A 12,837-nucleotide genomic window follows, 5' to 3' on the forward strand; every position below is an offset into this window, starting at 1 on the left:
CTCAGGGACAGTAAAGTAAGACAGTAAAACACTCCTGATCACGCTAAAAGGCCGTACCTTCAAGTTCATCGATCTTCTTGGCAAATACTTTGAGCTGCTTTTTCAGCTTGCGGACCGTCTTGTCCTGTTTTTCAAGCTGTTCCATTAAATCCTACACGATAAACATAAAAGAAAGGGGGTTAGATATTGAAACTGCCGTCATATGTGCAATATGCAAAAAACAGAACAGTTTGGTTAGTGCTAGAAGAAGAACTGAGTGCAGCTGAAAGGTAACGGGCACCATCTGGCTGAGGTTTGCAAGCCTGCACAATGCCTAGAACATCAGACATTGTAAAGAGCATCTTGAAATACATGCAGCACAATGGAGACAAAACTCTTCCGCAGAGACAGCTTACGTATCCCATACCCAACCTCACCGTGTGGTGTCACTCACAGGTTCAGAGAAAATGCAAATTTGCTAGTTATTGTCTACCTGTGCCTTTAAGGTGCCTCTGGACTCACATTTTATTCTGCCGCTAAAGACTAACGTGGTGACTTATCTGGAATTATCACTAGAATTCAGTTCTAAATGTTTCACCTTTAAAGCAACAACATAGAAAGAGTCCTGGTGGATAGAGCAAGAAACAGCATATTGTTTCTCAAGAGCAACCAGAGAGATGCTGCTGGAAAGCCTACAACCAAGGCAACATCTATCCATGACTTTAGGTTCCATCCCACCAGCAACTGGCTACCTTTGAAAACTAAGGTTCTCTTTTTAGCCATCATGGAAGACCCACCTGGAACAAATTTCTCTAGCCCCCTTTTAAATCCAGCAACCGCCACCATAATTTATGGTAATGAATGTTTATCGAAGTACGAATCTGAAAACATAGAAGACTCCTAATTTCAAATCTTTTATTCTAAATGTTAACTTCATGTGCCAAAGGGTTAGCCGGGAGTCTGCTTCAATCGTGCTGCGGTGTACCAAACGCACAAGTTGCCATTAGTAACAAGTGTACACTGACACAGACAAAGACACTGACACAACTGACACAACAAAAAGCTCTGGGGGGAGGAGGATATAGTGACGTTCTCTGAAAAGAGTTTCCTGGAGAGTGAACAAAGCAGCCAGCTCTTCAGTTAGCGCTTCGGAAGTAGCAAAGAGAGAGAGAGAGGCTGTGCACTGTGTACATACAATCATCCGTTTGTAAAGCGAAATCCGGTACGATTGATACTTCATAGGGTCATCTGCATATAACTCCTCATAATACTGAAAAAACAGGCAAAGCATGGGTTCTTCCCATTCTTTGAGGCCCTAATATTTCAGCAAAACTGCTCAAGAAAAAGCAAGTGCAACTACATAGACTTTAAGGCAAACCAGACTTCGATGGTTCTTTCCCCTTATAGAGCAAGGATGCAAAATTCGTAGCCTGCAGATATTAACAGCAGGCAAATAATATAAAACGTGTAGCTTTTAAAATATATTTCAAAACCAGAGGGCAGCTAAAGCAATTCAGAACACATGCATGCTTTTTTAAACTTCAGAACTGGTTTGGTCAGCAGTATATTGCTTCAGTGCAGGGTCACATTGGTAAATATCTGAATCACATCACAGAGAAAGAGGGAGAAAGCTACAGCTGACTCCTGTGGAAAGGGTTTGGCTGGAAAGATTACTTCCCTTCCAAAATGTTTTGCGTGGTTTGGCAACATCAAAAAAGCCCTCAGCCCCTCAGCTATAAGTATCCCTTTTGGCAGCCATTTGAAAAAATGTAATACTCACAATAAACATAATCAACTGCGGCACTTAATGGGATCTGATCAGTTATGTTGCATAATAGTCAATGCTACAGCCAACGGCTGAATTTGATGAGTGGACATAAACACTGGTTTTTATGGGGTCAGATCTCAGGAAAGTGTCATGAGAAACCTCTGCAGCACGGAAATGCAATAAAGCCAACACTCTTAAACCATAGATCCAGGTGGGTAGCTCCGAAGCGGGGGTTTACCTGCCCCCCCTGCCCCCACTTGTCGTGGCGAATATGAGGGACTGACTCAATTCACACATCCTGCAAAACTCTGGGTTTCTTTAAACTATGTATTTATTTATTACGACATTAATATCCCGCCTTTCCCTGTAGTTCAAGGTGGCTTGCGGTAATCGTTAAAAACATTTTCAGTTTAAAAACCCACGAAAGCTTATACTCAGAATTAAACTTCGTTGGTCTTAAAGGAGCCGCTGGACTCAAAATTTGCTCTACTCTTAAACCATGTATTGCCTTTCCATGCCGCACAGGTTTCCTTGTTGGTCTTAAAGGAGCCGCTGGACTCAAAATTTGCTCTACTCTTAAACCATGTATGAGCAACCTACTCAAGGAAGAGGTTGGTCTGCTTGGAAGGAAAGCATAATACATCTCCCAAGCCTTGCCTTGGCACACGGCTTGGATGGGGTCAGGGTAGGAACCTGGCCAAGGGGAATAAACTAATCTCCTGCCAACAATAGAATGCCTGGCCAAGGTGTGGCTTCCCAATCCATACAAATACAGCCTATTCCCTCCCCCAAATAGCTCTTTTTGTAAATTGGAAGGTGTAGCAATGGGGGGTGCGGGAATACCAGAGTGATTTTTAAACACTTGATACTTTTTTTCTGAAGCCTGCTGTACTACTGACATTATTAGACAATCCTGAAAAGGGTATGTTAATAACTCCAGTGTTAACCAGTCAAGAGCAGCATTTAGAGAACACTTTAAATGTCAAGTATACTAACCAGAAAGTTACGGGGGAGAAAGTGCTTTTTGACTTGGAAAGTTAAATCTCTCCACTCTTTCTTTTTTGAAGATTTTATCTTTTCTTACATTTTGTTTATTTAGATCTAGCTTAGTTTATGAGCCCTGTGAGAAACCAATCCCTTTATTTTGTTTACAGAGTAAAAGAAGCTATCATACATGTAAATAAATCAGTCTTTGTTTAAACAGAACCACAGCAACTTTGGAGATTTTTGGCTGAAGTCAAATGCACCTATTTTCTATTGAGATCCTCATTTGGGTGTCTCACTGCTCTGTCCTAACACAAAACTTCCACTGCCTAGCAACCCGAAGCCTCCTGAACCACTACAAGCTTCCCCAAGTGATCCTTCTGCGTGTGTGCACAGCTGTTTCTTATTCTTGTGTAGAATAAGTTTTAGTCACGCTTTCTCTTGCAGAGCTGCTGCATTTTCCTAGCATTCAAAGCACCTTATTCTTTTTGGATGGTAGGAAAATGCAATGCTTGTAAGCAAGCCATGCTGCTTCCTACAGCACTGCCATTTGGGGAAGGTTTCCCTCCAGGTCTTCAGAAGATGAGCTTGCTGTACAGCTCAAGTATCTCTTTTTAAAAGAAGCAGATACCTGCTAGGCTACCCCCTTGCTCCCATGAGATTCCATGGACACTTTCCTTTTTGGCTTTTCTTGGGCTTTGCTTTTCAGAAGCAGCTAAAACAGTCTGGCCATCCTGGCAAAAAAGGCTCTATCTATACAGCAGTAAGCTAATCCCCTTCGATTACATGCATTTTGTACAACTGTCATTGCTAAAGGGAAAATAGTCTAGAAAGGCCCTCGGGCTTCTGAGACAGTGAGAATCTAAACAATGCAAGCCTTGAGAACAGATGTCTTCAAAGCTATAAGTTCCTGGATCCTGCTTGGGTGATGGCAACAGTGCCTTGGTATGTGTCCTCTAGCACATGTGCCAGAGACAGATGGGTTTCCCCCTAAGAAACCTGTGCAAACAGGACTTCCTGTTGGGCTCTTCAACACGCTTTACACCGCTTTAACATTCGGCTCACCAAGTTTTCGTTAGTCAGGCGGGTGATCTCATGCTGCAGACTGGCCTCTATCCGAGCTTCAGGGGGCAGCTGCAGGTTCTGGGCCAACAGCTGCTGCTGGCGGTTGTTCTCCTCCTTCAGACCCTGAATCTCACCACGGAGGGCTTCCAGTTCGTTGTCGTGGCTCCTCTTCTGGGTCTGCAGTTGAGATTCCAGGAGCCTACAGGGACAAAGGGCGTTTGGGGGGAAGCGGAGAGGGAAGGGGAGATATGGAAGAAGGACAGACATTTTGTTAAGAACACACACTGCAAATCCCCACCAAAGGTCTGAAATGTCAGTTGCTGTTCAAAGATGTATAGCTGCTGAATGGCATGGAAAAAGAGTGAAAAATAGAGTGCTCTTTAAACCCTTTTAAGTGCCTCAAACTCCAATGGTCTATCAATGTGGTATCACACACAGTTAGAGTTGAACCTGCTTGATATTGACTTGGCTTCACCTTGGTTTAAGGGCTCTCTGCTACACAGAAGTAAACAGGTTTAACATGGCTGGAGCTAAACAAAGCCGTTTGATATGCACAGGTTTAACATGGCTGGAGCTATCCAAAATTATGCAAAGTAAGGCAGTCCACTTTAGGCAAAGTATCTGGAGTAGAGTTACAGAACAGCAAATTATCAATCATTTTTTTTTTGGGGGGGGGTTCACCACTACAGGAAGGGGTGCATTTGGATTTTCTACCAGCGTCTTGGGCCACCTCTGGTCCCTAGACCTTAGGCACTGGTTAATTAGTCCAGCCCTCAAAACTGTCTGTGTGTTGAAGAAAAGGAACAGCTGCACAGGCCAATCAATTGTTTAAGTGAAGGCCCCTGCTAAGACTATGAAAAAGAAAGCTTTCTCTAGTATTAACTATGGTTAGAGAGAAAGAGACAAACAACTACTGACCAGATCCTTAAAAAAGAACAGAACAGATCCCCCCCCCCCAACAGAGCAATATTACTGGGGAGTCAAAGGCAAGATCCAGAATCAGGAATCTGGTTATGCTGCTGATTCGTGATGTTGCCTCAGGCGTGTGAACAAATGATTCATTCTCCATATGTGAACTCTGGGAGACGAGGGAAGAAATGAAGGATACCAAAGCACTGTGACTGATACTAGCATGGTGCCTCCGAATTCTGCCCGCATGCCTCATATCTACTAAGGTGTTCTAGCAAACACACTTCTAGGGTTTAAATATACCTAAGCGCACAAGCTAAGAGCTACATTGACCAAGCCTCGGAAGGTAAAGATGAATCCTTTACCTTCTGTTTCTCTGCCACCTGCTCTAGAATCTAGTGCTTCTAGAACGCTGGGGCAAGAAGCAAAAGCTGTTCAGAGCCACCTTTCCCTCTGACCCTTCTCTGCAGCATAACAGCACTACTCCCCAGTTAGCTTCTGGCAGACTTACGAAAAGAAGATGTTGTTAATGTTCAGGGGTTGTGTTTTTTTTGTTAGCAGCACAATGAAAGGAAAGACACAAGGTTAAGAAGTATTTGTTACAAAGGAACGTATATTGGTTAATGTCACTTTGCCAAAAGCGCACAAGAAGCTACCCTTGCAAAGTGGCTGACTGATGAAGTATCTAACTGCAATTATAGGAATGGGTATTTGGGGAAGGTTTAGGACTTCATGGAACTAATGAATGCATTCAAAGGCTACATGTGTATGTCAGGTGTGGGCAGACTATGTTGCCGTCATTTGAATAAAGTTCCTGCACCAACAGGTACAGTTTCTTGAAATGATATTACTACTATTTCCCCTTTTCCCAGACAGCTATGCATAAGGATGTTTGCTTTAAAGCAGGCAAGTTAATAAACCCCAAATTAGAAAGCATTCAGGGTTTTTTTTTTTTTTTTTTTTTAAATGTGTGTGTGTGTGTGTGCGTGCACCTGGAAGTCATGGCGACCTCTGGTGACTAACCACTACTGGGGGCCTGGGGGTTATTCAGAGAGGTGGCTGAATAAAGCCTGCCCTCACCTCTTGCCTCTGGTATTTCAAGGAGGTCTCTCATCCAAGTACTTGCCTGAGTCGACCTTGCTTAACTTCCAAGATCAGGCTTGCCTGGGCTATCCAAATCAGGGCAGAAAGCATTGTTTTTGTCAGGTGTTTTATACACCTGTTTCCAGGATTTTGACTGATAGTTCCAATCAGAGTTTGGTTTTTGTTTGTTTTGTTTTGCATAAATCAACTTGGATTAAACTGCACTGGTAAACTGCTTGCCTGATCGTTGATCGTAAAAAATGAAAAACATTGAATTAAATATTTGTAAAGTGCTAATGTATAAGAAATGCTATGGCTAAAGCAGTTCTGCAGCAGGTTAGTCACAGTGGAGAGAGAGAGATTGCAAAACCAATAAGACCCATCCTGAGGAATTTTGTAACCTGTTGGCTTGTTTTAGCCCTTCATATACCAGCCACAGCTCTCCGTCCTCATTCAGCAAGTGACAGTCCTGAAGAGATGATCTTGTTCCAAGCAAAATGGTTTTAAAAAGGCAAAAAACACAAAAAGGGATAACGTGGTGATGAGGATTAGGATGATACAACAAGTGAATGAAAGAAGGAAACAATGCAAGCCAACACAGTTTTGCAAAAAGAATGGGGGGGGGGGGAGATCTTCAATATTCGCAGCTATAAACCCTACGCTGCCTAAATTACCCCTTTGTTTGTGCTGGGGAAGATATACATCTTACAGAAAAGAGCAGCTCCCTTTTAATATAGCCACCGAGATGAGATCTTGGACACTGAATGTTAACCAAACCTGTGCAAATGCGATCCTTTTCTTTTTTAGTGGCTGTATCGCTTAGGGAGGTCTGCAGATCAGACAATAAAGCTGACTGAATCATGCTTAAATTAAATTAAATGAGATTATGATGTTATAATTTGTCTGAGCTGTTCAATTTGCAGGCTGTGGTTCAGAGCAGAGACTTCCTTCTTCCAGATCCATTCAACCCTAGAACCACTTATGCAAATTACAAGCACGGGACTAGAGTGCAGCTCGGAGAGAACAGCAGGGAGAAGGGCAAGTGTGGAAAGGACGCACTTCAGCTACTGTTGGGTAAGACAGATGTCACAAACACAGCTGCATGGCCTATCTGGAAGCATCCTTCAAAACAAAACTAATTCCTCTTCAAGAGGAAGGTCTGAAAACACTGGGTGCTGCAGATTTACAGTAAAAGCTGGCTGTGCCCAATGCTGATTGGCTGGCTCCTCTTCATGTCACAAGAAACCCTTCTCCCCAAACCTCAGAGCAGTTTTGTCCCTTTAAAAAAAAAAAGTTTCCTTTTTCTGCCAATAAATAAAGCAATGAGTGAACGGATAAATGTACGAGCATACAGGCTGTGTCTTAAAGATTAAAACATGGCCAGCCTGCCTGACATCTGACAGAGCCAGCAGGCATTTTGCTGGTCTGTCATTTTACAAATGTGAATTTGGGTTCACCCCACAGTTGAGGGATACATTTGTGAGTGCTCTTTTTGTACCATGTCTGTCTCCATGCTCCAATTGTATGTAAAAAGACAAGGATTTTTAAAAGAGGATACTTTGAATTGGAATAATATGTAATCCTGAATTAGCACCCTATAATGTTGAAGAAGACTATTTAATTAGATTCTTCTCTAGGATGTCATTGGGAGATTACAGCTTCTGGAGGGGAAGGGACTGAAGGGAAAAAAATGTAAAAAGACAGAATGTTGAGTTCAAATGTGGGCTATGTACACACAAGCTGAAATCCAGACAAGATGAAGCTTCGTTGTTTACATGGTGGTAATACAGTTTGCCAAGCACCATCAGTAAAAAGAAAAAACTATCTATGGTCCCCGTCACACAGGCCGGAAAAGGCGGGGGGGGGGAGAGCGTGGCTGTTTGCCCCGGAGCAAAATAACGCGCGGCCGCCCGATCACACGTCCCATCGAGGTTCCGTGGTTAGGGGGTGAGGTGCCGATCACACGGCTATCCAGCGGCGCGGCAAAGAAGCGGCGCGGCGCGATCATAGCAGCAATCACTAGGCGCCGCTCCCATGGCAAACGGGTGTTCGTTTTACCGCAGTTTGTGCACATGTGCCATTGGGTGCTTTTGCACATCCTGCGGAGATTTTTTTTTTGGGGGGGGGGGAACCTTGTTTGCAAAGGAACATCGGCGGGCGCAGGATGCCATGGGAGTCCACCGGAAACGCGATCAGACGCCCGCCCTTGCCCCGCGGTGTCCGGAAACCAGTACCTCGTAGGTACTAGTTTTTTAGTCCGCATCTTCGGCGGGACGCCATGGGAGCACTACGCTTCCCAGATGTTGTGGTATGATCGCGCCTGGAAAATCCGCCTATCATCCGTATCTTTAGCGTAGCAAATGCTCCATGTGACCAGGGCCTATGAAAACCCTATGCCTATCAGAAATTAGGCACAAAACTATCTGGATCTACTCTTGCCATGAATATTGGATCAAGTGGTGCTGCTTCTATAGAATACATTTTCCCCCAACAGATGTACTTAAGTGGAAAGTCTCGATACTTTAAAAAGGAGAAAAAGCCAGTTCTGTGCAGATGAAATCTTCTGTCAATTCAGTTCAAATGAAAAAAGTCGAAGCAATGTGTACCAAATACCTTGTTTTTGGAGGAAAACAAGAGGCGCAAATGAGTACATAAATATCAAAGGCTATTAATCCTTATAGTTGCGAAGTGTCCATGCAAGCGGTAGAATCACATTTTGAATTAACATAACATGCAATGTAAAACAACTTACCTGTTTGTCTCCTTCAGACCAATATATGCTTGGGCTATCTCCCCTTTGTCCTTCATCTTCTGTACATCCTCCAAAAGGATTGTGGAATCTGTCATGGTGTTCTGGAGGGAATGAGGAGAGTTTCATAATATAGTTTCAGAATATAGATTAGCTTGCAAGTCCTTTTAAACTCCCCCCCCCCCCCATTGGTGTTTAAAACAAGGCCCAGGCTAACAGTTACAATTGGGTCTGAATATAGTGCCCCAGTTCAGAGTTCATCATGGCCAACCATGATGTATCGTGGTCGGGCCCAAGACTCAAGTTCTGGTGCTTTCCCCCCCCCCCCCCCGCCACTTGTTCTTGTTCCCTCCTCTTCTCCCTAGCTTGTGGTCACCCTTGTTTACAACTACACCTACCAGAGCCCATGGTTTGAAGTGGGTTTCTAGGTCCAGCTTGAAAGCAAACTACGGTTTACAGCAACCACAGTTTGTCCTGATCAGTATCACATTGTGGTTACAGTGGTGAATCAAAGCATGCAAGGAGAAGAGCAAGTGCACAGCACATGGTTTAGCCAAACCTTGGTTTCTGAACCACTGTTGCTGACCACACGAACACATGAAGCTGGCTTATACTGAATTAGACCTTTGGTTCATCAAGATCAGTGTTGCCTACTCAGACTGGCAACTGATCTCCAGGTTCTCAGGCAGAGGCCTTTCCAATCACCCGGTACCTGATAACTGGAGATGCTGGGGCTTGAACCTGGGACCTTCTGCATGCCAAGCAGATGCTCTACCGCTGAGCCATGGGAAGAAACAAACGACCAAGGCAGAGGGAGGGAACAAGGAGGGAGGAGCCTGGTTGACTGTGGGCTGGTCACACTCTCTCAGCCTAATCTACCTCAGAGGGTTGTTGTATTGAGGATAAAATGGATGACAGGAAAATGATGTTGCCAATGCTTTGGGTCCCCATTGCAAGGGAAGAGGCATATAAATAAAGACACTCATTTACAACAGATGGAAGCAAGTTTACCTTATCATCCTGGCAATCCATTTGCAAGCAGGAAAAGAAAACAAGAAACACTTGGTCACCCCCCGAAATAACTCTTTGTCAAAGCTACCCCAGCTGGGAAAGAGGGCCACTTGCAAAGGACAAGCTTTTCATGCCCCATTGTGCTCCCCTCCTGGTCCTGGCAGAAGAGGTGCCAGCTGTTCCCAGCGTGGGGTTGAAAGCCTCCTCCAGTCATTTAAAAGGGGAAAAAAAGACTTAATTTATGAGCCATGAGAGCAAGAGGTGTTTTGAGCAGGCCTTTTCACAAATTAGATCTCTTGGCTGAGGCTCCACTCTGCATGACTGCATAGCCCCTTCCCCAATATTTATTTCCAATACAGCACAACACATATACATCGATACATACATGATTTTAATCAATCCTTTTTTTAAAGAAAGAGAGGCTTCAGTAGCAAGGTATTTAGCAACTATAATAGCACTGAAGCGTAAATAGTGGATACCATTGAAAAGCTTATATTTATTTATCTTAATTATTTTAAACAATAAGTTTGGAATGTTTTATACAGATTATATCCTACCGATTTCGAGAAGTTCACTGTTTTAACTTTGTTTTGATGACTGCAGTAGAAGCTCAACAAACAGCTGAGAACAATCTGCTCCCACCTCTCCTCTGTTTTCAGATTTACTGGTAGTTCCCGAATATATCCGGGATTTTTTTTCAGTTTTCCTGAGAAAACCCGGATACATTTGGGATGCCGAAATATACCTAAAAAGTACCAATAAGGTATTTTTGGGTACATTTTTGGTTTGGGTAGATCTGAACGCACACCCTTAATTACAATACATCACAGGACTCCGGATACTGTTCACATTTGGCTTCAGGAGATGGAAGTTTGGAGCTGATATCATGTTCTACGTTGATTTCCCAAGCTCACTGCAATCTGACAATAAACCTGACATGATCTCATCCTTAACAGAATGGTTGGTGAAGAAATGAGAAATCCCGTCATGCAATTGTAACATTATTGGGAGAATATCTTCCCACAGAAAATGGAAATGGTGCAACAAATAATCAGCACTTCACACACAAATCAGCAGGCCCACAAAAGAACACATTGGGAGGGGAATGCCTCCCCCCCCCCTTAGAAGGTTTCCCAAATGCATCTGAGAAGTAGATTGCTTTGAGGAGACAAGAGGACCTGCAACCTTAAGGAAAATGTTCTCCCTCCACCAGCTACATGGAAAACTCAGGGAAAACTTCTACGACTTACCTTGGGCTGAATGGCCTCTTTCTGGCTCATCAGTTGTGACCTGAGGATGAGGACTTCTTCCTTGCGGACCTCCAGCTCCTCGCTGACTGACATCATCTGCTCCAAGAGGACCCTGTATGCTGGGGCGCCTGGTGCGGTGACTCCCGGAGCACTCTTTTCTATCAGGGCCTTCCGCAGCTCATTCAGCTCATTCTTGAGTTTCTTGTTCTCCGATTCAAGCTCTTGACGCTGCAGAAAAACAGCAACAGTTGCTCCTATTTACCTACAATGTCTTCTTCCTTTGCTACAGAACTACTGAAGGGTGGGAAATCAAATGCTTTGGCCCAGTCAGCATTATGTTGGTTTTATATGATAACTTTTTACTTTTTATGATTTGCCAAAGGACTCCTGAAAACAGAAGATTGGAAACCTTCCTCTGATAGAAGATGCTCCAGAAACATCTAAATAAAATATCCAGAATTACCTTAAGCGATTCATATTCCAGCTCTGCTCCTCTCATCTGAGGCCGTTCTTCTTCCTAGGATGACAGAAACGAAAAGGGAAGATTTCATCCTTTAGGAAGTACTACAGGATGGAAAACCAAACGTGCTTGATGAAAGAACTGGATACTTCAGTCAGGGTTAACATTCTACATACAAAAATTGGAAATCGTTTTTTTACTAATACAAACAAGAACAATTGTGTATTTGATCCATATCATGTTTTTGTTATTCACAAACTTATTCACTGAGCATAGGCAACTAAAACAGAATAGTATTCTGCTTTCATTGCCTATGTTCAGGAAACTGGCTGCAGGAGATGTTCACAAACTTTATGCCTTAAGAGAACCTCTCTAAAATCCAGAGGAAAAAGTTCTCTGATCCTTTTTGCAATCAGCAATGGTAAAAAGTGTAAAAGCGGGTTGTAACGATTTCATGTTTAACTGTGTGTGTGTGACTTTAAAAGTTTGGATGCCTGGCTGTATGATAGTCTAGTGTAGTCTAGAGTAGTGGAAACAAGCAAGTGGTGTGATTGGTGAGTGACAGAGAGGGGGAGGGTTTTGGAAGTGATGCTATCTGGATGATATTTATGTCTATCAGGAGTGACAGTTGGAGGTTTGGACAGCTGGAGTGTGACAGTTGAATAAGAGAGTAGTCAAGTTCTGAGTTCTGTGAGAGAAACAGCAGTTAGTTAAGTTCTGTCTCCGAGAGAAGGAGACTCATCCCTGTGTGGGATAATTTGGTTCTGTGTAGTAAAAGAGTTAAGCAGTGTGTTCGTTTTAAGGTCTGAGAGAGAGAAGTCTTGTGTGTGTTATGAAAAGTTGAAGTATAAAGAAACAGTAACCATATATGGCCTAAAGGGAAAAAAGTGTTACAAAGTTACATGCCCAGATCCCTGACAGTGGGAGAGAAAAGTGTGTGAAATATCAATAAATCTACTTTTATTTAAGATACCAGTTCTGAAAGAAATTCTTCCCAGGAAACACATAGACCCTCGTGAACGCCTAAACCCTCGACTTACCTACCCAGTGACAGAAATATTATATTATAGAGGTTTGGAAAGCCTTAAATTTCCTGTTGGCAGCCGGAATACCCAGTAAAATAAAATAAAAGGAACACTTTTAAAGTAAAACCAGACCTCCCCAGTTAAGGGGTCATCACACGGGTGATGAACAGATACCTGCCTGTTTCCAAGGATATTTCATTTCAATGAATAACCTTTGGGAACCTTCAAGTATTCTTTAAGATTACATTCCATTGTGTTACTTTACTTTTGATCTGCTTGCAACCATGACACAACATGAAAGTAAAATGGAATATAACATTAAATAATAGTTTAAGGTTCCCAAGAGCTATTCATGGAAACAAAATAGCTTTGGAAAACAGTAAGAGTCCAGTAGCACCTTAAAGACAAAAAAGTTTTGGTAGGGTATGTACTTTCGTTAGTCACTGCTCACTTCTTCAAATGCAGCTAGAATGTGAGTTCATCTGTCCTATATATTGGGAAGTGGAGTGATTTCAGATGCTAAATTACATTAGCAGGCAAATGACAATAGCAGG

General features: G+C 43.0%; 1 protein-coding gene across 1 annotated transcript in view; it reads right to left on the reverse strand.

The window, feature by feature from the left end:
* MYO5A (myosin VA) overlaps positions 1 to 12,837 on the reverse strand; it is a 124,038-nt gene that overhangs the window by 12,454 nt on the left and 98,747 nt on the right. Inside the window, exons 27-33 of the mRNA XM_015418672.1 lie at positions 11,262 to 11,315; positions 10,799 to 11,026; positions 9,549 to 9,557; positions 8,541 to 8,641; positions 3,797 to 3,995; positions 1,175 to 1,249; positions 58 to 151 (exon numbers count right to left, since the gene is read on the reverse strand). Of these exons, the coding sequence (XP_015274158.1) occupies positions 58 to 151; positions 1,175 to 1,249; positions 3,797 to 3,995; positions 8,541 to 8,641; positions 9,549 to 9,557; positions 10,799 to 11,026; positions 11,262 to 11,315 (760 nt within the window). The remainder of the gene's footprint in view (positions 1 to 57; positions 152 to 1,174; positions 1,250 to 3,796; positions 3,996 to 8,540; positions 8,642 to 9,548; positions 9,558 to 10,798; positions 11,027 to 11,261; positions 11,316 to 12,837) is intronic.

The sequence above is a fragment of the Gekko japonicus genome, unplaced genomic scaffold (genome assembly GCF_001447785.1).
Source record: "Gekko japonicus isolate JY-2015 unplaced genomic scaffold, Gekko_japonicus_V1.1 scaffold150, whole genome shotgun sequence".
NCBI classification, from domain to species: Eukaryota; Metazoa; Chordata; class Lepidosauria; order Squamata; family Gekkonidae; genus Gekko; species Gekko japonicus.